Here is a 25,258-nt window from a genome sequence, read left to right as displayed (position 1 = left end):
TTGAGATTCATGGAGATTCAAAACATTGATGTAACTTGACAGTGTTTTTTTAAGAATTACGTGATCATCACCAGAACAATTAGTGATTTAAGTTATGTTTCAGACTATATGACTTTAGATATCAAGCTGTGCCCCAATTCAACAACATAGAAGAAAACAATTTTCATTAAACACTAAGTGAAAGAAAAAAAAAAAAAAGAAATGTAAGTCTTTACATATTTTGGATGTTAACCTTTAATTAAATATGAGGTCCCCATTTCGTAAGTTGCCTTTCCATTTTGTTGATTGTTTCCTTTGCTATGCAGAAGCTTTCTACTTTGATGTAGTTCCATTTATTTATTTTTGCTTTTGTTGCCTGTGCTGCAGGTGTCATATACAATAAATCATTGCCAAAGCCAATGTCAAGAATATTTTCCCTATGTTTTCTTCTGGAATTTTTACAGTTTCAGATCTTATCTTTAAGTCTGTAATCCATTTTGAGTTTATTTTTGTGTATGGTGTAAAATAGGGTTCATTGTTTGCATATGAATATCCAGTTTTCACAGCACTATTTATTGAAGAGAATATCCTTTCTCCATTGTGTATTCTTGGCACCCTTGTCAACAATCAGATGACCACAAATGGATGAATTTATTTTTGGGCTCTCCAATCTGTTCTACTGGTCTATGTGTTTTTATGCCAGTATCATAAGGTTTTGATTATTATAGGTTTGTAATACATTTCGAAATCAGGAAGTGTGATGCCTCCAAATGTCCATCTATAGATGAATAGATAAAGAAAGTGTGGTATTTACATATAATCCAATATTATTCAGCCTTAAAAAAGAAAGAAATCCTCCCATATTTGACAACATGAATGAACCTGAAGAACATTATGCTAAGTGAAATATGCCAGACACGTAAGGACAAACACTACAGGATCCCATTTATATGAGGAATCTAAAATGACGAAGCTCTTAAAGCAGAGAGTAGAATGGTGGTTTCCAGCGGGGAGGGGGAAATGGGGATGTGTTGGCCAAAGGACATGAAATTTTTTGTCATGCAAGTTGAATAAGCTCTAGAGATCTACTGTACAGCATAGCACCTATAGCTAACAACATGGTATTATATACCTAAAAGGTTGCTAAGAGGGCAGATCTTATGTTACATGTTATCACAAAAAATAAAATATAGAGGGAAGGAAGAAATTTTTGGAGGTGATGGATATGTTTATGGTATCAACTATGATGATGGTTTCATAGGTGTATATTTATCTCCAAATTTATCAAATTGTATACACTAAATATGTACACACCTTTGCATGTCAATAACTCAATGAAGTGCTTTTTAAAGACATATTTCACATAAATAATAAATGTGCATTGAAGGACCTGAAAAACAGAACCTGGCAGCCACCCTTCCACAGGAAGCGTCATGTAACTGAGAAATAACTTGTTATGAGATTTCCTGCTGAACAAGCCTTAAAAAGCACAGTGGAGTATTCCCATATAACACTCTTTTGTGCCACCCAGTGAAGACCCTTGCTTGGTGATTCTACTTGGACTTCAAGACTACAAACACATATGCCTAGTTCATTTCAAAGGGAATGAGATGGAGACCCAGGAAGCTGGCTAGATGAGGGCCATCTCACAGATGTCACTGTTCCTTGATAATGGATGAGTCTTTTGTTCTTTGTCTCTGTCTTGTTGCTTCATGTTTGGCCATAAATGATCATTAATCTATATGGCTAAAAATGTGTGGCTATATTCTTAAGGAGCTCTCAGCCTCTGCTGCAATAGTGAGCAGTAATATAACGTGTTGAGCTAATTGTAATTCATTAAAATAGTATCAACCTGCAAACACATCATACCAAACCAAGGCCGTGGCTACCTGGTGGCAAGAAGAGGGTATGTGTGAACTGGGCTGAACCAGGCTTCCTTCCTCCTTGGCATGCTGTCATAGATTAAAAGGTCTTTCTCAGTCAGCACAACCAGGGCTGGTTTCCACTGTTTCTCACTCTCCCCTGGCACCTGAAAAAGAAAGCAGAGAACTGTCAGATGACAGCCTGAGAAAAGGATGATTACGAGAAGTTGGCATTCCCCTAATCAGAGGACTCAGCAATACATTGAGTGTCTTTTGGTTTGATTGCAAAATCAAAATGGAAAGAACCTTGTCTTTATTCCATCCTTCCTGATCCTTGAAAATATCTGTTGTCTCAAGGGCCCTGAAATGTATAGTCAGGACAGCCAAGAAGCAGCCCAGCTGCCACACATCTGTCACTGTTTCTCACCTGCCAGTCAGCACTGAATCTTTATTTCATAGTAGGAGACAAATGCCTGGGGGAGTAAGTACTTCCAGCTGATTCTCTGGTACAGAAGCATTATTTTTTATTATGAAATGGTAAGGTCTAAAAGTTTTGAATAAATATCTAAAGGCTCTGAAAAATGTACTATGGTGGCAAATGTCTACCCAGACAGAGTGAGACATCACAGCCTCTTTCCCTAATCTTTTGCTCTTAGATTGGTTCTGTGATTCAGGCATCATCTTGAAACTTCTCTGGTTCTGTTGAATGTCCAGTTCCATTCACCACCCATAATCTATTAACTCAAGGGTTGAGATGACCTGACAGGAATGTGAAAGGATTCTGAAAGTCATCAGTAGGATGATTGGACCAGATGATCTTTGAAAACCCTTCTAATCTGCAGAATCTGTGTAGCTCAGCTCTTATCTCATGAGCCATCCCCTTGGCCTGGTGTTTGCCTTTCCCAAACTTCCTATATGTTCTTCTGTCTATACAGGACATTTGATGGGCCCTAGGATACATCTTTAAGCTTGGTTTAAAAACTCAGTGAATGCTCAATTCTTGCTGCTGAAAATATGGACCATGTTCCAGTAGCATCAGCATCATCTGGGAGCTTGCTAGAGTCTCAGGTCCATCCAGATCTGTTGAATCCAAATCTGCATTTAAACAAAATCTTCAGGTAATCCCTATGCTGATTAAAGAAACACTGCTCCAGATGAGGTTAAAATTGCTTTTGACACTGACAACTAATCCAAGATTTAATGTTGTCATAGCAAGTCACAACTCAAAAATCTATTTAGAATCAAAGTAAATTAGACAGTAAACTAAATAAGTGATAAAGCTAATTTCTTCCCTTTCTAGTCTTACTACATTAAGTGACACAGTGGAATCTGTATAGAGATACAAGCATGTGTGTAGCTCTTGCTTTAAGCTAACACCCTAGTATGAGGAATGAGCGATAAGAGAATATTTACAAAATGATGTAAGGCTTGAGTTCTGTGGGTCCTACATGTAGGCTTCCTAAGTCTGAGTCTGTTATTTATTGCCTGTGTGACTCTGGACAAGATATTCTCTGTGCTTCTATTTCCTTACTGATAAGGATAATATCATACACAACAGTGATTTTGAGTACTGACTCGGGAGCTAGCAGGCCTGAACACAAATTTGTGTTACCCAATTTACTAGCTGTGGGAATCTTTGGCAATTCAACTAATTTCTTTGTGTCTCAGTTTCTGGAACTGTAAAATGAGAAATAATAGTACCTACAGCAGAGGGTGGTTGTGAAGATTAAATGAGCTAAAATTTGTAGCAATGCTTAATGCAGTACAGAATAAGCATCATGTAAGTACCTGTTAAGTAGCACTTACCTCATCATGCTATAGTGGGGATTAAATGAGACAGTGTGTGTAATGTGCTTGGCGTGGTAGCTGGCAGATGGTAACACCTTCAGTAAAACACAGGATGGGTAAATTGTGTCAGACACCAATTTTTGAACATGTCAAAAATGGTGTCCTTTGGAAATGGCATCACTATGACAAGGCAATGACTTTCCTTGGGAAAAATTATAAGACAAGCCAAGAATAAGCTTGGTGCTGACAGTTTCAATACCTTTCTTCCCATCCTTTCCAAAGTTCTCCCAGGAAGAACTCATTGCTTGATGATCACCTTCATATTTTAATGCCTCCCTTCCAGCGATTCCAAACAAAAACTGTGCTTCTGAAGAAGCGCCCTCCCCCACTCCCCTGCTGTAAAGCTATTTATACTAGAACATGAAAGACTGTTGACATATTCCTCCATTTGTGCATTTTATGCATATTTTAAAAGCTAGCTTTAGCTTATTGCTTTTGTAACAGGACTTTTTCCAACAGAACAACAGCATCTTCAACAGATCAAAATAAACTGTTAGAAAAGGCAATGTACCGGACCCTGCAAGGTGAATCAAGTAGTCTCAAAGCATAAAGCGTTTGGGGCGGGGCCGGGGGGAGTTCAGAATAAATTTTTTCCAGCTTCCACATTAAACTTCGTAAATTACTTTTCCAGCTCATTAAATAGGACTGGAGAAGCTACAAATGATCCTCCCAAAGTGACTCTCTTACTTACCTAGTCAGATGCAATCCATTAACTTTGACCGGAATCGGTCATTTAAATGTGAACGCAACTAAGCATCATTCTTCAAAAACAATATTGTTTGCAAAATAAGCCTCAACAGTAAATACCAACAGTATAATGCAGACTTCTCTACTGGTGGAATCACCAACTCACCTATGTGTCAAGTGGTATATGCAGGTTTAAATAATCCCAAAGCCCTAAAACATTTTGCAGTTCATTGAAAAGTGCTGTGTGGATACGGTAAACTCTGCTGTGAGAGTGTGTCTGGAATTGGTGGGTTCTTGGTCTCACTGACTTCAAGAATGAAGACACAGACCCTCGCGGTGAGTGTTACAGTTCTTAAAGATGGTGTGTTCAGTTTATTCCTTCTGGTAGGTTCATGGTCTTACTGGGTTCAAGAGCGAAGCTGCAAACCTTAGCGGTGAATGTTACAGCTCTTGAAGACCGTGTATCTGGAGGCGTTCCTTTATTCCTGGTGAGTTTGCGGTCTCGTTGGCTTCAGGAGTTAAGCTGCAGACCTTCACCGCTAGTGTTACAACTCTTAAAAACAGCATGAACCCAAAGAGTGACCACTAACAAGATTCATGGTAAAGAGTTAAAGAATAACACTCTTCCACTGTGGAAAGGGATTAGAGCAGGTTACCACTGCTGGCTCCAGCAGCTTGCTTTTATTGCCTTATTTGACCCCTCCCACATCCTGCTGATTGGTCCATTTTAGAGAGCGCTGATTGGTCTATTTTACAGAGAGCTGATTGTTGCGTTTACAATCCCTGAGCTAGACACAGAGTGCTGATTGGTGCATTTACAATCCTCCAGCTAGACATAAAAGTTCTCCAAGTCCCCACTAGGTTAGCTTGATAGAGAGTACTGATTGGTGTATTTACAAACCCTGAGCTAGACACAGTGCTGATTGGTGCGTTTACAATCCTTCAGCTAGACACAGAGTGCTAGACATAAAAGTTCTCCAAGACCCCACTAGGTTAGCTAGATACAGAGTACTGATTGGTGTATTTACAAACCTTGAGCTAGACACAGAGTGCTGATTGGTGTATTCACAATCCCCTAGCTAGGCATAAAAGTTCTCCAAAACCCCACTAGACTCAGGAGGCCAGCTGGCTTCACCTAGTGGATCCTGCACAGGGGCTGCCAGCGGAGCTGCCTGCCAGTCCCAGCGCCATACACCCTTACTCCTCAGCCCCTAGATGGTTGATGGGACTGAGCGCCGCCGAGCAGGCTCTGGCTGTGCAGGAGCCCACCTTGGAGGGGGGCGGTTCGGGCATGGGGGGCTGCAGGTCCCGAGCCCCGCCCTGCGGGGAGGCAGCTAAGGCCCGGTGAGAACTCGAGCAGTGCCAGCGGGCTGGCACTACTGGGGGGACGTGGCACACCCTCTGCAGCTGCTGGCCCGGGTGCTAAGCCCATAACTGCCCTGGGCCTGCAGCGCCAGCCGGCTGCTCTGAGTGCGGGGCCCGCGGAGCCCGCGACTGCGCTGGCCTGTGAGCACTGCGGGCGCAGTCCCGGTTCCGGCCCGCGCCTCTCCCTCCACCTCCACACCTCCCCGCAAGCGGAGGGAGCCGGCTCTGGCTTTGGCCAGCCCAGAGCTGGGCTCCCACAGTGCAGGGGTGGGCTGAAGGGCTCCTCAAGCACCGCCAGAGTGGACCCCGAGGCCGAGAAGGTGAGTGAGGGCTGCTAGCATGTTGTCACCTCTTAAGAATACTTGTAGTGGGCACATTCCACTATTCCTGTATGCACATTCCACTATTCCTGTATGCAGAGCTGTCATTTTAATGCTAATGTAAATGCTTAGAAGGTAGAAGGCTGCCTATGAGGACAAATGACTTTCCAACGGGGGAAAAAAAATCATGTTGAAGAACAGGAATTTTTTTGTTTGTTTTGTTTTGAGAGGAGTCTCACTGTGTTGCCCAGGCTGGAGTGCAGTGGCGTGGTCTCCGTTCACTGCAAGCTCCACCTCCTGGGGTTCACACCATTCTCCTGCCTCAGCCACCGGAGTAACTGGGACTACAGGCGTCCGCCGCCACGCCCGCCTAATTTTTTTTTTTTTTTTTTTTTTTAGTAGAGACGGGGTTTCACCGTGTTAGCCAGGATGGTCTCAATCTCCTGACCTCATGATCCGCCCACCTCGGGAAGAACAGAGTTTTAAAAGTCATACCTTGTGCTACACACGCTTCATTATTTCAAACCTTTGAAGGCGAATTTTTGTCAGGCTCAAATATTGGTGCTATTGTTCTAGTGACAAGGTGCATTACAAATCCAGCTTTCCTGGCACCCAAAATATTCTGATGTGAATACGACAGTTTTGGAGGTGTGTTTGCATTTTGTTAACACATGACTCCTGAAACAGATGTGATTTCCATCTTTGCCTGGCTTCCTGCCTTGAGTGCTGCAGTCGTCAGTTTCTCAAGAACTGATCAGATTTCTAACTAAGAAGGTGAAGAAAAGGCGACAGGGGAATAAAACATTCAATTCTGAAATTATTCTGAAGGACAACTTTGGTGAACTGAATCCTGTCTCTGTAATCACTTCCACAGAGCATGAGAGGAAAGGTTTACAAAATGGCAAGAATTTGAGAGGTGGTGGTAAGAAGCAATTGGTAACAATTATGGAAGTGTCCTTAATTTGAGACAGGTCTCCCAAATCATCTGGGTCAGTGGCTTCCAAACTCTTTAAATTCAATGATCTCTCTGCTCAGATTAAGTCACAAGTCCTAGAACAATATGTAAAAGAATTGGCCGGGCAAGGTAGCTCAGGCCTATAATCCCAGCACTTCGGGAGGCCGAGGCAGGCAGATCGCCTGAGGTCAGGAGTTCGAGACCAGCCTGGCCAGCATGGTGTAACACAGTCTCTACTAAAAATACAAAAATTAGCCAGGCGTGGTGGCGGGCACCTGTAATCCCAGCTTCTCAGAAAGCTGAGCCAAGAGAATCGCTTGAACCTGGGAGGCGGAGGTTGCAGTGAGCCAAGATTGTGCCATTGCACTTCAGCCTGGGCAACAGGGCGAGACGCTGTCTCAAAAAAAAAAAAAAAAAAAAAAAGAATTGAAAAAGAGTTTACATGGGGTTGCCTCCCAGTGGGGGATCTTGGCACCTCTGAGACTTTATGTCTTCATCCTAGCACCACCCATGCCTCTAAGTTGGGTTGTGACCAATCTTTGGAATATAGTTTGAAAACTGATCTTGTCTCTTCTAAAATACCTAGAATCTGGCAGTGCGCAGTGGCTCATGCCTATACTTCCAGTGCTTTGGGAGACCGAGGTGGGTGGATCATTTGAGGCCAGGAATTCAAGAGCAGCGTGGCCAACGTGGCGGAAATCCTGTCTCTACTAAAAATACAAAAATTAGCCGGGCACTGTGGTGCATGTCCCGTAGTCCCAGCTACTCAGAAGGCTGAGGTGCAACAATTGCTTGAGCCCAGGTGATGGAGTTGCAGTGAGCCAAGATGGCGCCACTGCACTCCAGCCTGTGCGGCAGAGTGAGACTGTGTCAAAAAAGAAAAGGGAAAAACAAAACAAACAAAAAATATAAAATCTTCACATTATTTCCAAAGACACAGTTTTATCAGAACTTTCAGTGCCTTTTTGATACTGTTGTCTCTTAGGCAGAATCGTAAGGATTAAATGAATTCATGCACATATAGGATTTACAAAGCTGTCTTACAGACAGTAGACAGGCAATCCTTAAAAATCATAGCTATTTTTTAGTATTAAGGTTAGTAGAGTGCACATCAGATTAAAGATCTGAGTGAGCTTGGGCAAGAATTACTTGCCTTTGCTGGGTCAAAATTTCCTCCTCCACCAAATGATGGGGTGGGACTAAATTATTGCTAGCACCTCCTCAACTTCAAAATCCAATCATCTTTTAAGTTTAAAATTATCTGCTACTAGGCTGGAACTGCTTCAGCGACTGGGATTCTTGCTTTACAGCTCTTCGTTCAGTGCACTCTTTTCTTAAGGCAAAAAGCAATACGTGGGTCTCTTTTTCTCACTTCCTACCAACTCACTCTTCCTAACATATTTACATTCCATTTTCTACTTGAGCATGCATGGCAGGAAGAGCTCACAGTCTTTAGAGCCAAACAGCGTGTCTGCAAAATCTGGCTTTGCCACTTCCCAGCTGAGGGACGTGAACAGCTTACTTACGTGCTCTAAGCACTTGTTCACCGGCTTACGTGCTCTAAGCACTTGTTCACCGATGTGTCACATGCTGAGGATGGCCTCCCATGCACGTGTTTTTGAGGATCAAATGAGACAACGTATATAAAACTTCCTATATGATGGGTACTCAAAATGTTAAACCACCCCAGTTGCTCACCTCAAGCCCACTGTTTCCCCCAGCTCCAATGAGCAGGAAGGAAGGCTTAGATGTAAGGGACAGAGAACACAAAGTGAAAACCTTCACAAAGGAAGAAGGGCCATTATGGCTTTTGTATTGCAGCTTGTGTTTATCTGGACAACTTTTTAATTGAAGTTTGTTTCGCCTCAGGTTGCTAGGTGTTCAGAACAAAGGATGAACTATCAGTGTAATAATAATAATTAGCATTGATCAACTTCCAAATGCTTTACAAACATTAGATAATTGATCCCTGCACCAACTCTCAGGGAGGCTGATAAAGAAGAGAAACAGCATTTAAGTGTGGCCACAGACACATAGGGACAGGGCTAAGCAAGGCCACTCAAATCTCCAGCTGTCTTCCAGCTTGCCCTGAACCATCCCCAGGACCCAGGAATCAGGAGTCAGATAAGACATCTAGAGCTGGTTGGCATGGTGGCTTATGCCCGTAACCCCAGCTACTTGAGAGGCTGAGGCCTGAGACCCACTTTAATCCAGGAGGTGGAGGTCGCAATGAGCTGAGCTTGCACGACAGCACTCCAGCCTGGGCAACAGAGTGAGACCCTGTCTCAGAAAAAAAAAAAAAATCTAGGACATCTAGAGCTGAATGCAAAGGAGAATGAAAAGGAAGAGAAGGCAAAGGAGAATGAGAGAAAAGGCTAGAAAAAGAAGAAAAGTGCTCTATGGGAGCCTCAGCTTTCTAGGACTAACTTCTCTCTTCTCATAAGCTGTCTGGTACCTGGATCACCTGCTGAATTTAAGATGGGTGTCAAGAGGGGAGCAGAGGCCGGGCACGGTGGCTCACGCCTATAATCCCAGCATTTTGGGAGGCTGAGGCGGGCGGATCACCTGTGGCCAGGGGTTTGAGACCAGCCTGGCCAACATGGTGAAAACTCATCTCTACTAAAAATACAAAAATGAGCAGGGCATGGTGGCGCACACCTGTAGTCCCAGCTACTCGGAAGGCTGAGAGGCATGAGAATCGCTTGAACCTGGCAGGCGGAGGTTGCAGTGAGCCGAGATTGCACCATTGCACTCCAGCCTTGGCAACAGAGTGAGACTCTGTCTCAAAAAAAAGGAGAGGAGCAGACTGAGTGATGCATTATGTGGATGGATGTTAAGATAATGATGAAAAATAAAGGTGAAAAGTATGGCATGAAAAATATGGTCTGATCATGGGACACTAAAGAGGGTGTCATTTTAATTTTATTTTATTTTACTTATTTATTTTAGATGGTGTCTTACTCTGTCTTCCAGGCTGGAATGCAGTGGTGCCACCTTGGCTCACTGCAACCTTTGCCAGCCTGGCCAACGTGGTGAAACCCCATCTCTAGTAAAAATATAAAATTAGCCAGGCATGGTGGCACATGCCTATAATCCCAGCTACTTGGGAGGTTGAGGCAGGAGAATTGCTTGAACCCGGGAGGTGGAAGTTGCAGTGAGCCAAGACCATGCGATTGCACTCCAGCCTGGGCAACAAGAGTGAAACTCCATCTCAAAAAACAAAAACAAAATAAAAAATAAAAGAAACAATAGCAGAACATCCATTCATGTCAGGTACACATAGAATTAACAAGATAGACCACACTCTGGGCATTAAATCTAGTTTCAGTAAGTTTAAATGTATTCAAGTTAAACAGTGTATGTTCTTAGACCAAAATGGAATTAAATTAGAAATCAATAATAGAGAGCTATGGAAAACAAAAAAACAACATATCAAAATCCTCAAGATGTTGCTTTTTAAGCAGGACTAAGAAGAAATGGGCAATTAACACCAATATTAGAAAAGAAGAAAGTATTCAAGTCAGTGGTCTCAGTTTTCACCTTAACAAAGTAGAAATAGAAAAAAAATAAATAAACCAAAATAAGCAGAAAATAGGAAAAATAAAGACCAGTGCAGAAATCAATGAAAAAAGAAACATAAAAGCATCAGAAGTTCAACAAAACCAAAATCTGGTTTTTTGAGATCAATGATCAATAAACCTCTAGCCAACCAGACTGACCATGAAAATGAGAGAGAAGACACAAATTATGAATATCAAAAATGAAATGAATTCATGTCCTTTGCAGGGACATGAATGAAGCTGGAAACCATCATTCTCAGCAAACTAACACAACAACAGACAACCAAACACCGCATGTTCTCACTCATAAGTGGGAGTTGAACAGTGAGGACACATGGACACAGGGAGGGGAACATCACACACTGGGGCCTGTTGGGGGACGGGAGACAAGGGGAGGGAGAGCACTAGGACAAATACCTAATGCATGTGGGGCTTAAAACCTAGATGATGGGTTGACAGTGCTGCAAACCACCATGGCACATGTATACCTATGTAACAAACCTGCATGTTCTGCACATGTATCCCAGAAATTAAAGTAAAATTTAAAAAAATGAAAGAGGGGGCATCACTACATAGTCTGCAGATATTAAATATAAGGCCGGGTGTGGTGCTGTCATCTATAATCTCAGCAATTTGGTAGGCTGAAGTGGGATAATTGTTTGAGGCCAGGTGTTTCAGAACAGCCTAGGAAACATAGTCAGATCCTCTTTATAGATAATAATATTAATTAATATAGCATTAAATGTATGATAACGGAATAGATGAAGAATTGACAAATTCCTTGAAAGACACAAACTACTAAAGCATATTCAAGAAGAAACACTGGAACAGCTGGGGATGGGGGCTCACGCCTGTAATCCTAGCACTTCGCAGGGAGGCCAAGGCGGGTGGATCACCTGAGGTCAGGAGGTCAAGACCAGCCTGGCCAACATGGCGAAACCCCATCTCTAACTAAAAATAAAAAATTAGCCGGGCTTGGTGGTGGGTGCCTATAATCCCAGCTGCTTCTACTCGGGAGGGTGAAGCAGGATAATTGCTTGAACCCAGGGGGCAGAGGTTGCAGTGAGCTGAGATCCAGACACTTCACTCCAGCCTGGGCAAAAGAGGGAAACTCCATCTCAAAAAAACAAAAACAAACAAACAAACAAAAAACTGGAACAGTACTATCTCTCTTAAAGAAATTGAATTGGTAGTTTAAAATATTTCTTCCCAAAATACTCAAGGGCCAGATGACTTCACTGAGGGATTCTATCAAACACTTAAGAAATAATACCAATTATATATAATTTTTTCAGAAAATGGAAAAGTAGCGATACTTCCAACTCATTCTACAGACTAGACTTACACTGATCCATAAACAAGAAAAAAAAAAAGACTTACACTGATCCAAAATAAGACAAATATATTATGAAAATAGAAAACTATAAACCAGTACTCCTCATGAACATAGACCCAAAATTTCTAAACAAAATTTTAGCAAATTGAGTATGAAATTATATTTAAATGGTAATACATCATGACTAAGCAGGGATTAATTCAAAAAAGCATTACTGTAGCTATTTAATAACAAATTAAAAATCAATCAATGCTTAAAATACTTAAAAAAGTATTTTAAGGACAAAACCCAATATCTGTTTCTGATTTAAAAAACACTCAGCAGGCCTGGCGCAGTGGCTTACGCTTGTAATCCCAACATTTTGGGAGGCCAAGGTAAGCGGATCACTTGAGGTCCAAGACCAGCCTGGCCAGCATGACAAAACCCTGTCTCTACTAAAAATACAAAAATCAGCTGGGCATGGTGTCGGGCGCCTGTAATCCCAGCTACACAGGAGGCTGAGGTGGGAGAACCGCTTGAACCCAGGAGGCAGAGGTTGCAGTGAGTTGTGATTGTACCACTGCACTCCAGATTGGGTAACAGAGTGAGACTTCATTTCAAAAACAAACAAACAACACTCAGCAAACAAGAATACAATGAAACTTCAACCTGACAAACAGCATCGATGAAAAACCCTACAGCTGATATCATACTAACACTGAATGCTGGATGTCTGCTCTCCTCACTTCTTTTTTTTTTTTTTTTTTTTTTTTTTTTTTTTTTTTTGAGACGGAGTCTCGCTCTGTCGCCCAGGCTGGAGTGCAGTGGCCGGATCTCAGCTCACTGCAAGCTCCGCCTCCCGGGTTTATGCCATTCTCTCGCCTCAGCCTCCCGAGTAGCTGGGACTACAGGCACCTGCCACCATGCCCGGCTAGTTTTTTGTATTTTTTTAGTAGAGACGGGGTTTCACCGTGTTAGCCAGGATGGTCTCGATCTCCTGACCTCGTGATCCGCCCGTCTCGGCCTCCCAAAGTGCTGGGATTACAGGCTTGAGCCACCGCGCCCGGCCTGCTCTCCTCACTTCTAATCAACATTGCACTGGAAGTTCTAGCCAATGCAATGACAAAAGTAAAAGAAATAAAAGGCACCCAGATTGGAAAGGAAGAAGCAAAACTGTCTTTATTCACAGACAATGTGAACGTCTATGTAGAAAATCTTATAGAATTTAGCAAAAAGATACTAGAACTAATAACTGAGTTTAGCAAGGTTGTAGGAAAAAAGACCAATGTATAAAAAGCAATTATGGCTGGGCGCATGGGTGGCTCATGCCTGTAATCCCAGCACTTTGGGAGGCCAAGGCAGGAGGATCACCTGAGGTCAGGAGTTTGAGACTAGCCTGGACAACATGGTGAAATCCCGTCTCTACTAAAAATACAAAAATTAGCCTGGCATGATGGCACACGCCTGTAATCATAGCTACTATGATTACAGAGGCTGAGGCAGGAGAATTGCTTGAACCTGGGAGGCAGAGGTTGCAGTGAGCCGAGATGGTGCTACTGCACTCCAGTCTGGGTGACAGAGTGAGACTTGGTCTCAAATAAAAAAAAGAAAAAGAAAAAAAGAAGCAATTGTATCTGCATATACTGGCAATAAACAGAAACTGAAATAACAAATGATATCATTTACACTAGCATGAACGTATGGAGTTCTTAGGGATAGGCATGATGAATCACGTGCAAGACGTCCATACTGAAGACCATAAAACATTGCTGAGAGAAATTAAAGAAAACTTAAACAAATGGAAACATACACTGCATTTATGGGTTGAAAGATCAATATGATTAAGATTTTAGTTGTCTAAATGATCTAAAGATTCAACTGAATTCCAGTAAAACTTCCAGCAGGCTTAAAAAAATATATTTTTTTGGTAGGGATTGACAAGCTGACTGAAATTTACATGGAAATACCAAGAACCTAGAAGAGCTAAGACAACTTTGAAAAGGAAAAAGGAAATTGAAGGAATAACACCGTCTGACCTGAAGTGTTATTAAATTGCGGCAGTAATCCAGAGTGTGGTATTAGCATAAAGACAGGCAAAAAGATCAACTGAACAGAGTAGACAAAGCAGAACAGAATAGATTTGCATATAACAGGGAACAAAATTTGAACAAAGGGATAAGAAAAATTCAGTGGAGAAAGGGCAGTTTTTAAACAAATCATGCTTGAAATATTGAATATCCATATGCAAAATAATTTAACTTCAATTTGTGTCTTGCACCATATTCAAAGATTAACTCAAGATGAATCTATACTAAACTGTAGAACATAAAACGTTAAGATTTATTGACGGAAACAAGAAAAAAACTTGGTGAACTTGGGTTGGGCAAAGGTTTCTGACATCAACGACAAACAAAAATAAAAAACATAATCCATAAGTGAAAAAATTGGTAAGTTGAATGTCAATAAAATTATAAACTTCTGCTCTTTTAAAGCTATTAAGAGAATAAAGAGACAAACCACAGACTGGGAGAAAAGCATGTATCTGATAAAGGATGTGTGAGACTAGTCTTAGGCTGTAGCAAATCTAGTGTACTTTGTGCTAATAATTTGTCTTTCTGTGTTCTGTAATGGAGAGAAGGGTATTACAGGATAGAACGTGGGTTTAGGACCTCTATAAGCCTGCTTTTAAGCCAGCTTGGCAGGCTGGTCAGTTACAAACTTTGCTACGGGTCCCTGAAACCAATACAGTTTGAAATTTCTCTGTCTTGTTTTGCATCCTTCAGAGTTTACCCTTGTGATCATGTGAAGATACTTTCTTTTGGTTTCCACCATCCAGAGGACAGGAATTTTGGGGTTCATGTCATAGTTAGTCCTAAAAATTTTTGTTGAGCAGTTAGAAGCCATGCAAGCTTGAAATTGGCTTCTCTAGGCTCCTTCTGGGAAAAGCAGTAGAAACTACTCAATGCTGTATAGCTCAGTAGCTAAGGCTTTATCTTTTGACAGTGGTGGCCTGAGTTCAGTTGTTGGCTTCCAGAATGATTCCTTTCTGGTTTGTTATTTGTGTAACTTTGACATTTATTGAGGTGGTTTTCCCCTGCCCCACCCCCCACAGTTAGCTTCTGATTTCCTCTCTTGAATTTTCCTTTTTCTGAACTATCTTGTGGAGATTGTAAATCTTGTACAAAAAGAAAGAAAGAATGTCTTTGAAGCACCTAGGAGATTACCTTTGGTAAAGTTCAGAAGCCACTTAGCACGGCTAAAGTCAGGTAATAAGAAATTTAAAATGATTTCTTTTTTAAAGAGTACTATGGTTAAAAGTCAGCTTAATTAAAAGTGGATAAACAAGCTATAGATACATTTAAAAGGCCTTTATGTTTTTCTCTTCTTGGAACTTGTTTTTCTGGAAATAAGTTTTTTTCTTCTCAGTCGACTGAATTATTTTGCTCCATTTGTTTGTCTTGCCACTCTTAGTACACACATGAGAGGCCCTGAGATAACTTCTGGTAGCCTAGGACTCCTTGGGAGAAAGAGGAGGTGCCACAGATCCCATTTTGGGGGAAAAAAACCTCTGTTTTCCTCATGAAACCCCAGGAGTTAAAAGCTGATAAATCCCTTTCAAAATCAAAGACTCTGTTCTGTTTTGCACTGTGTTATCTGATGGTTTTGAGTTTACAGGTATCAGAAGTTACTTCGCATTATAAGTAGGAAATACACTTTAAGGGGTGCCTAATAGTAGTTATGGAGGGATTCTTGACTCTTTGCACACTTGAATCAGAGACGCGTGCTCTTGGTCACCTGGAAGATAAGGAAACATCTCCACCCCTCACTGGGAATTGAGACTCCCGTGAGGGATGGGCTGATTACAAAATGGGCTGATTGGCTTTGGGTTGCCTTTCAGTGAAATGCAGGGTAGAACCACTGCACTGTCTTCTCCCATGGTATTTCCCTCCTTTTGGGATCCACAAACCAGTATAAAATGATACCCTTAATTTTGAGGATCCATATTTGCCTTCAGCTGCTTATTGCTACTTATTTGGCCCTAGAAATGCATGCTTTCCCAGCTCTGTTCTTCCAAGGGCTTCACCCTGAAGCCAGTCATGCAATTAAGAAACTGGCAAATGAAAAATTTTACAAGTGCTGAATCTTCTGTCTATGTATTTATATGTGTTGTATGTTTATACATAAAAGAGCTCTGATTGGCTTAGAAAAATAAGCGTTCAAATCAAATATTTCATCAGAAAAATAGAAACTTTAATGCCTTTTGTTCACATGACTTTCGTAATCTTTTGGAAATAAAGAGTTCTAAAGAACAAAATGTATTAAAATGTAGATATTTGGTTTAAATTAAGGTTAGATATCAAATTTACTAAATGCTTTAAGGTCAAACTGTTTCTTTGGCTTTTGAAATTTATTCAATTTACCTATTTTGGAGCATTAGATTATAGATAAGGCCTGGGAGCATATGGAAAGCCATGCCCATTAGCTATGCTAAAAGGAGTCAGACCTTATCTGCATTTGTCTGATGTCCTAGGCTCCACCACTAGTACATAATTAAAATTGCTTACTTCTCAGGTTTTTCACTAAAAATAAAAGTTGCTAAGAGTTTAACATTGTAACATGTAATTGAGATCACTGGAAAAACAGTTTTACATACAAAGTGTGTAGGGAATGTGTTTTTGGTAAAAGATTATAAGAAGGCATGGGAATATAGCTTTTGTTAAAGGGAATATAATTCTGCTAGTTCAGAGGGTTTTAAAGATTGTCTTGGCCAGGCGCGGTGGCTCAAGCCTGTAATCCCAGCACTTTGGGAGGCCGAGACGGGCGGATCACGAGGTCAGGAGATCGAGACCATCCTGGCTAACACGGTGAAACCCCGTCTCTACTGAAAATACAAAACTAGCCGGGCGAGGTGGCGGGCGCCTGTAGTCCCAGCTACTCTGGAGGCTGAGGCAGGAGAATGGCCTAAACCCGGGAGGCGGAGCTTGCAGTGAGCTGAGATCCGGCCACTGCACTCCAGCCTGGGTGACAGAGCGAGACTCCGCCTCAAAAAAAAAAAAAAAAAAAAAAAAAAAATTTTTTAAACCAAAAAAAAAAAAAAAAAAAAAAGATTGTCTTAACCTAAAAAAGTAATGAAACAAAACAGAAGGTTTAAGCAAAGTGAAAAGGGTTTGTAAAGGGTTGGGGATAAACTAAGTTGGCGTAAATTTAAAAGAAAATTATTTAGCTTTTTTTTCCTTAGGTAAAAACATTATATCACAGCTGATGTGGAGCCAGATCTGGGGCCCATGTGTCCCAAATAGCAGAGTTTTTCTTAAAAATTAATGCCTTTAATGTTTATGAAAAATTGTAAGGGGTCTAAAAAGTTATGAAAATCTTACCTATAATGGCAAACTAATTAGAACTGGATAACGATATAAAGGAATTTTATTTGAAAAACTAGCTTAACATAAAAATGCACTGATGCAAACATGCAATTGGTTTTTGTCTTTTCTCTGAAGACTATTTGATAGTAATGTTATATAGATAATGGAAAGGGTTTTGTTTTTATCCTTTGGGTAAATGGCAGAGGAAAAAAAGGAAAAGACAGATTCAGCTGGCCTCGAGGCTGATCTTCATTGTGTCTTGTTTGGAAAGCTAGTCTCCTGCTATGCAGAGTAACAGGTTTTTCTTTTTAAAAAAAACTTTTGGAGTTATTTTGGCCAAATGAATGATCTTATGGTGACCTGGGATTGTATTTTGTGATATCCAATGTTTTAAACCTTTGATATTTGACAAATTTTCCAAAATCAAATTATAAATTATGTCTCTTTCTATATCTAAAATATTAGGTCTTCTAAAGTCCAAAAGGACATTTGGCTTATTTGGTACAAAATCAAACAAGAAGCATTGTCAGATATGAAATGGTGTTTGGCTTTCTTTGGTCTACATTTGTGTAAATGTGTTATTGGTATCTGTTCCAAAATTATGTGAAACTCCTATAATTCTAATATGACTTAGTATATGTTACCAGTAATAATTATAATTATTATGTTAACAGACTGTGTGCCACAGAGGTAACAAATTTCCTTGCCAATTGTGTCTTTAACTGTGGCAGCCCTAGAATGTTTTTGTCATCCACAGACAATTGTTGTCTTGTTTTGGTCCTCTTTAAAAGATGGCTTTATAATCAGCTATAAAATTTAACAGGTGCTCTTAAATGCAGGATTCTGATTAATAACAATGGAGATTGTGACATTAGAATAAAGGAAAAACTTTTAAATAAAAAAGTAAATGGTGGTTGGTTTACCTTGGACTGTATTTGTATAAATATGTTTTAGTATATGTTCCCAAATTATGGGAAACTTCCATAACATTGATATAATTTAGTGTATATTATTAATAATTCTAATTATGTAAAATTGTATGCTACAGAAGTAACCAAAATTCCTAGTCAATTATAGCTTTAATAGTCGCTATAGACTTTTGTCATCCACAGACATTTTGTCTTGCTTTGGTGCTTTTCAAAAGGCAGTTTATAATCAGATAGAGGATTCTAAGTGCAAGTCTCAGATAACTTTAAAAATTGTGCTATTGGAATAGAGGAAAAACCCAATCTTCTAGGACTCTCATGAAAAGCTAATGTGTTAAACATTGCTATTTGTTTTCAGAGTCAGGGGAACTTATTTGTTTAGAGCCATTTGGAACTTTTAACAACTGAGTAAAATATACTCCTGTGAACAAAATTTGAAGCATATTTATTTCTCCCTACCTGATTTCTTCAAAATTTGGAAACTATTTGTGAATATTCTCAATTTATGGCAGTGTAGTTAATTGCATAAGTGCAATAAAAATCTGTTTTCTTTTGTAACAGGACACAGTTGGAGAAATTGGTTATTTTACCAAGGCTTTCACTGAAATGGCATGATTCCTTTAAAGAATCAAAGTTAGCTTACAGAGCCAATTAAAGCCCATGGGGGAGTTTGGCCTCATACCTTGTCCACGCAGAGTCCCTGTACAAGGTTCCTGACCTGTGGTAAATAAAGAATAGTACTTTCTAACAGGCCCGGGAACCCCAAGTTATCTTGGGACCTCAAGAGGAGAGGAATTTGCCCAATCATAGATATTTAAGGGTATAAACCCATGGTTGGGCTCAGCTTTTAAAAAGTCTTATCTGGGATCCTTCATGGAACAGAGTTCTATCAAAGCCAATTTAAAAAGCCTAAGTGAAAAATAATTATTCTTGCTGCAATTTAAGCAAATAATCAGGCCAAGTATAGTAAGACTGAAGTCGGCCGGGCGCGGTGGCTCAAGCCTGTAATCCCAGCACTTTGGGAGGCCGAGACGGGCGGATCACGAGGTCAGGAGATCGAGACCATCCTGGCGAACACGGCGAAACCCCGTCTCTACTAAAAAATACAAAACTAGCCGGGCGAGGTGGCGGGCGCCTGTAGTCCCAGCTACTTGGGAGGCTGAGGCGGGAGAATGGCGTAAACCCGGGAGGCGGAGCTTGCAGTGAGCTGAGATCCGGCCACTGCACTCCAGCCTGGGCGACAGAGCGAGACTCCGCCTCAAAAAAAAAAAAAAAAAAGACTGAAGTTTATTTTGTAAACAAATCAGTTCTATCTGAATTTGCTTTTAATAAAAATGGGGACTGGAGGCTGGGCATGGTGCCTCATGCCTGTAATCCCAGCATTTTGGGAGGCCGAGGTGGGCAAATCACTAGGTCAGGAGTTCGAGACCAGCCTGACCAACATGGTGAAATCCCGTCTCTACAAAAAATATAAAAATTAGCCAGGCATGGTGGTGTGTGCCTGTAATCCCAGCTACTCAGGAGGCTGAGGCAGGAGAATTGCTTGAACCTGGGAGGCAGAGGTTGCAGTGAGCCGAGATTGTGTCATTGCACTCCAGCCTGGGCAACAGGGAGACTCCATCTCAAAAACAAAAAAAAAGGGACTTGAAAGAGAAAAATATGTTGTTAGCTGTTTTTTCCTGCAGTTTAGACTAACTTCTAAATTTTTTGTGGATTAAAAGTCCCCAAACTAATGCCTTCAAATCTTCGCTTTTAAAATTGGGAATCATGCTCCTCATCCTATAGGACTTGTTACACTGCAGTAAAACTATAGATAAGAGTGCAAACATTTTTGCCATGCAAGCCTTGGAAGCCCCGCCAAGCCTGCATGCATTGCTCAGACAGTTGCAAAGTGGTTCCACTCTTCTCACCTTGGGGTTCACTCCAATTCCCACTACATCCCCTGTCAGCAGGAAAAAGCCAGAGCACTCAATAACCTTTTCCCATCTTCACAGCCTACAGCTTAAGATTAAGCTGTTATAAAACCCAAAAGGAGGGATTGAAACTGCCGTTGCAAAATTATGACTGAGACAGTAAAAGAGATCTAATTTAACTGACTCTATCTTGCTTCTAACCTCCAAATTATTCTTGTTCATTCCGGGGTGTAGGCTGAACTAGCTCAGGGAGAAACTTAGTTTATAGTTTATAGTTTAAACAAAGATGGTAACAGCCCTTTCCCAAAGCAGACCTCCTTCTTGCCTGGGGACTAGATTGCCTCTGTAGGTCTAACATGAGCCACAAGATTAGAAATTATGGTTTAGGAGTCATGCAGCTGGAGGTTACAAGATTCTGACCCTCCTTAAACTGCTCCTAAAATCAGTGCTTGAGATATTCTGTAGACTCTGTACTTGATGGATCAGCTGGGCCCACCCAAATCAATAAATTGGTTCATCTGCTCTTGTGGCTCCCACCCAGGAACTAACTGAGCACAAGAAGACAGCTCTGACTCTCTATGATTTCATCTCTGACCAATCAGCACTCCTGACTCACTGGCTTGCCCCGCCCACCAAGTTATCCTTACAAACTCTGCTCCCTGAATGCTCAGGGAGAGTGATTTGAGTAATAATAGAACTCTGGTCTCCCGCACAGCTGGCTCTGCGTGAATTACTCTTTCTCTATTGTAATTCCTCTGTCTTGATGAATCGGCTCTGTCTAGGAGGCAGGCGAGGAGAACCCCTTGGGTGGTTACATCCAGAATACATACAGTACTCTCAAAACTCAGTAATAAGAAAGAAACTCAACAAAAATGAATATAAACAGACAGTTCAACAATGAAGATACACATAAACCTCAAATAAGCACATTAAAAGATGTGCAAACATAGTCATTAGGGAAATGCAATTTAAACTACATGAGATATCACTACACCCTTATTAAAATGAATGGAATTAAAATGACTGACCATACCAAGTGTTAATGAGGATGTAAAGAAACTGAAATTCTTATACATTGTTGAGACTGAATAATGGGATAACCATTTTGAAAAATGCTGTGGCAGTTTGTTTTAAAGTTAAACATGCATGTACCATTTGATCTAGTGATTTCACTCCTAGATATTATTAACCCAAGAGAAATGAAATATGTGGCCATATGAAAACTTGTATAGAAATATTCTTAGTAGTTTTTAGTATCCATAGTTCAAAAAGCCCAGATGTCCGTCAATAGGTGAATGCATAAGCTAATTGTGTATCTATGCAATGGAACAATAATATTTAGCCAGAAAAAGGGAATAAACTATTGGTACATGCAACACCATGGATGAATCTCAAAATAATTTTGCAGAGAGAAGCCACACAAAAGAAAGAAAAATATGCATACTGAATAAAATTATAGAAAATGCAAATTGATCCATAGTGATAGAATGCAAAACAGTGTTTTCCTGGGAAAGAAAAAACTATATATATTGTTGTTTGGGAAAAGCAGCCTCCAAAACCATGAAACATCATGGTAACTTTTTTTTTTCCATAAAACTACACACAGAAATAATTATCTCCAAAGGATAGAATTTTGGGTAATTTTTGTTTTATTATTTTATTGAAAATAAACCACAAACAGGAATTACTTATGGAATTTTTTTTTTCTTTTTTTCTTTTTTTTGACAGAGGCTCACTCGTTGCGTAGGCTGGAGTGCAGTGACATGATCTCAGCTCACTGCGACCTCCGCCTCCCAGGTTCAAGCGATTCTCCTGCCTCAGCCTCCCAAGTAGCTGGGATTACAGGTGTGCCACTACCCCCAGCTAATTTATGTATTTTTTTAGTAGAGATGGGGTTTCACCATGTTGGCCAGGCTGTTCTCAAACTCCTGACCTCAGGGGATCCACCTGCGTTGGCCTCCCAAAGTACTGAGATTACAGGCGTGAGCCACCTCACCTGGCCTACTTATGTAATTTTCTAAATGCTGTAATAAAAATATGCCAAAGAAACATCTGGCTTCTATTGAGATAAGGAAGGAGGTAAAGAGACGAAAGAGGCCTGGTGTTGCACTATTTAAACCAGAAAGGTCACAAGACTATCAAAATTCCTGGGCTCCCCAGCATCCTGTCCTCAGAACTTCCTACTAAGGCATAAAGACAGGAAATTAATAATAAGAAAGTGGCCCAAACCCACTATGTTTTCAGTCAGTTTTCCAGTTTTCTTTTTTCCCTTTGCATACTTGCAGAAAGGGAGTAGATGTTTTACAAGTTGTCTTATTTACTGAGCATGCAGAAGGTCAGATGCTAATGTAGATGACTCTATTAAAAGTAATGCCTTGGTGTCTGGGATTTCAAAATGAAGCCAACCTTAGGGCAGAGCACACATATCTAAGGAGATAAGTGTGCAGCCCAGGTTTTAAATGTCCTTTCTACCTACAGCATTGCAGGAAGAGGAGGTGGAAGGCAGAGGAGGGTCTGTGTAGGCTTCATCATAGCACAGGGCCATGTCAACCACATGAACTTGGCCTTTCAATTGCTTCGCCTCATTTGCTCACTGCTAATGAGACAGCATTTCAAAATGGATACACTCCAAAATGCATTCCAGTTAAGTGGTTCCAATGTCTCTTCTTGCTTAAAATGGTTGTTGGTAGGCCAGGTGCGGTGGCTCACACTTGTAATCTCAGCACTTTGGGAGGCCGAGGAGGGCAGATCACCTGAGGTCAGGAGTTCGAGACCAGCCTGGCCAACATGGTAAAACCCTGTCTCTACTAAAAATACAAAAATTAGCCAGACGTGGTGGTGCACACTTGTACTCTCAGCTACTTGGGCGGCTGAGGCACGATAATTGCCTGAACCTGGGAGGCGGAGGTTGCAGTGGGCCAAGATTGGGTCATTGCACTCTAGCCTGGGCGACAGTGTGAGACGCTATCTAAAAAAAAAAAAAAGAAAATCTCCTATTGGAGTTTGACCGGGCGCAGTGGCTCACACTTATAATCCCAGTACTTTGGGAGGCCGAGGTGGGCCTCCTGACCACAAACTGGTTAGGAATTAGAGACCAGCCTGGCCAACATAGTGAAACCCCCGTCTCTACTAAAATACAAAATTAGCCGGGCATGGGGTGCACACCTGTAGTCCCAGCTGCTTGGGAGGCTGAGGCAGGAGAATTGCTTGAACTCTTTCTCTAAAGATATACTACTTAAAAGGTTTAAATCACTATGGAAAACAGGTGTTACTGTTCCCACTTTACAAAAGATGAGATTAAGGTTCAAAACTATTAAGTGGCGGCTGGGCGCAGTGGCTCACACCTGTAATCCCAGCACTTTGGGAGGCTGAGGTGGGCAGATCATGAGGTCAGGAGTTTGAGACCAGCTTGACCAACATGGTGGAACCCCATCTCTACTAAAAATTCAAAAATTAGCCGGGCCTGTAATCCCAGCTATTCAGGAAGCTAAGGCAGGAGAATTGCTTGGAGGCGGAGGTTGCAGCAAGCTGAGGCCAGGCCACTGCACTCCAGCCTGGGTGACAGAGTGAGACTCCGTCTCAAAAAAAAAAAGGTTGTTAGATTCTACTTGGGTTACTCTGCATCCCTGTTTTACTGCATGTTCAAGATAAACACGATTAAGTTGGACTAAGAAATTGCAAGAAACAGACTCATTTGCCTGAGGCTGTGGCTCGATAAGTTTTAGCTGAGTGGCCACCCTGCACCCTCCCTCACCTCTGGAAAAGCCGACTGGAGCCCTGCTGAAGGATTACTTCAGGGAGAAAGAGTGACCCCCATTTCTTTCTTTCTACTTAACTCCCCTCCGAGGAAAGAAGCGTTATTAATCTGATTGTTCAGATCTGAGAACTGTCATCGGCCTCTTTTAATAGGAGGCATTGTCACGTTTGTCAGCAGTGGGTGTCTGTGATCACTACCCTATCACTCGAGTCCCTGTGAGAACACACACACCTGGCTGACCCTGGGGCAGACTGGCCAGTTTGGTCCACCCCATTAACTCACTTTGTAGACCTCAGCATTCCAGAGTGCACAGGAGGCAAGACACATGGCTTAGGCCATGCTCTGTATAATCTGACATTTATCCAGAGTTTGGCATTAGCGCTTACTGGGCACTTGCTCAGCTATTAATGTGTTTTCTTATTGTTGTTGATTCCCATTAGTTCATCATTCCTTCTGGTTCTCAGTTGGGAGCCAAAGAAGGGAGAAAGGGTGAGTCATTATATTACCAGCTCCTACTACGATCTCCCACCCGCCCCACGCACCACTCTGGGAGAAATCCTGGCCATGAACTTAGACCACAAACTGGATTTGCTGTGTGCCCCCCTTGCCATTTCCACGGTGAATGATTTTGTGTGCATTCTCTGTGACTATGTTGTTTTTACTCCTTGACAGCTTATTATGTCTCTTCCCTCCCTCCAGAGAAACCCTGACTCCATGACTGTGAAACTGTTTTCACCTCCCAGATCCAGATTTCTGGATCTAGACTTGCTTTCCTTGTCATCCCTTCTTTTATAAAGGGATGACTTTATGAGAAGTCTTTGACTCCTAGAAGGGTTTCTCAGCAACGATCCCATTTAGAGTCATATTTGCCACACACCCTCACTGTCTTGGCTCAACTGGGAACACCCAGGTCTCCCAGGGGACACAGCCATTGCCTCAGGACAGCTTCAAAGTACCAGCTGTTGAAAATGAAGGCTTCTTTTTTGTATGAAAATAAATTCCTTCTAGTGCTTTGTAATGGATTGTTCTTTAAACCTGAAAACATTCCCTTTTCATCTGTTTACGTGTTTGCTTAGCTCATCTTTCTCTGAGCAAAGTCTAAAAGCAACTTTCAAGTCCATGCCCTGCCTGAATTATACAATATTATGTTTCAATTGAATTACGACCAATTCAGTTAGGTCAGAATTGTTTGCGATTTGCTCTACCTTTGGATCTCTTAAAAGTGTAGTAAGGGCCGGGCGTGGTGGCTCAAGCCTGTAATCCCAGCACTTTGGGAGGCCGAGACGGGTGGATCGCGAGGTCAGGAGATCGAGACCAACCTAGCTAACACGGCGAAACCCCGTCTCTACTAAAAAATACAAAAAACTAGCCGGGCGAGTTGGCGGGCGCCTGTAGTCCCAGCTACTTG

General features: G+C 41.5%; 1 protein-coding gene across 1 annotated transcript in view; it reads right to left on the bottom strand.

Annotated features, from left to right (window-relative positions):
• SNTB1 (syntrophin beta 1) overlaps positions 1–25,258 on the bottom strand; it is a 184,154-nt gene that overhangs the window by 37,134 nt on the left and 121,762 nt on the right. The window contains exon 4 of the mRNA XM_017847512.1: positions 1,869–2,008. Coding sequence (XP_017703001.1) covers positions 1,869–2,008 — 140 coding nt within the window. The remainder of the gene's footprint in view (positions 1–1,868; positions 2,009–25,258) is intronic.

The sequence above is a fragment of the Rhinopithecus bieti genome, unplaced genomic scaffold (genome assembly GCF_001698545.2).
Source record: "Rhinopithecus bieti isolate Rb0 unplaced genomic scaffold, ASM169854v2 scaffold_28066, whole genome shotgun sequence".
Taxonomy (NCBI): Eukaryota; Metazoa; Chordata; class Mammalia; order Primates; family Cercopithecidae; genus Rhinopithecus; species Rhinopithecus bieti.
This window is presented reverse-complemented; position numbering and strand designations above follow the sequence as displayed.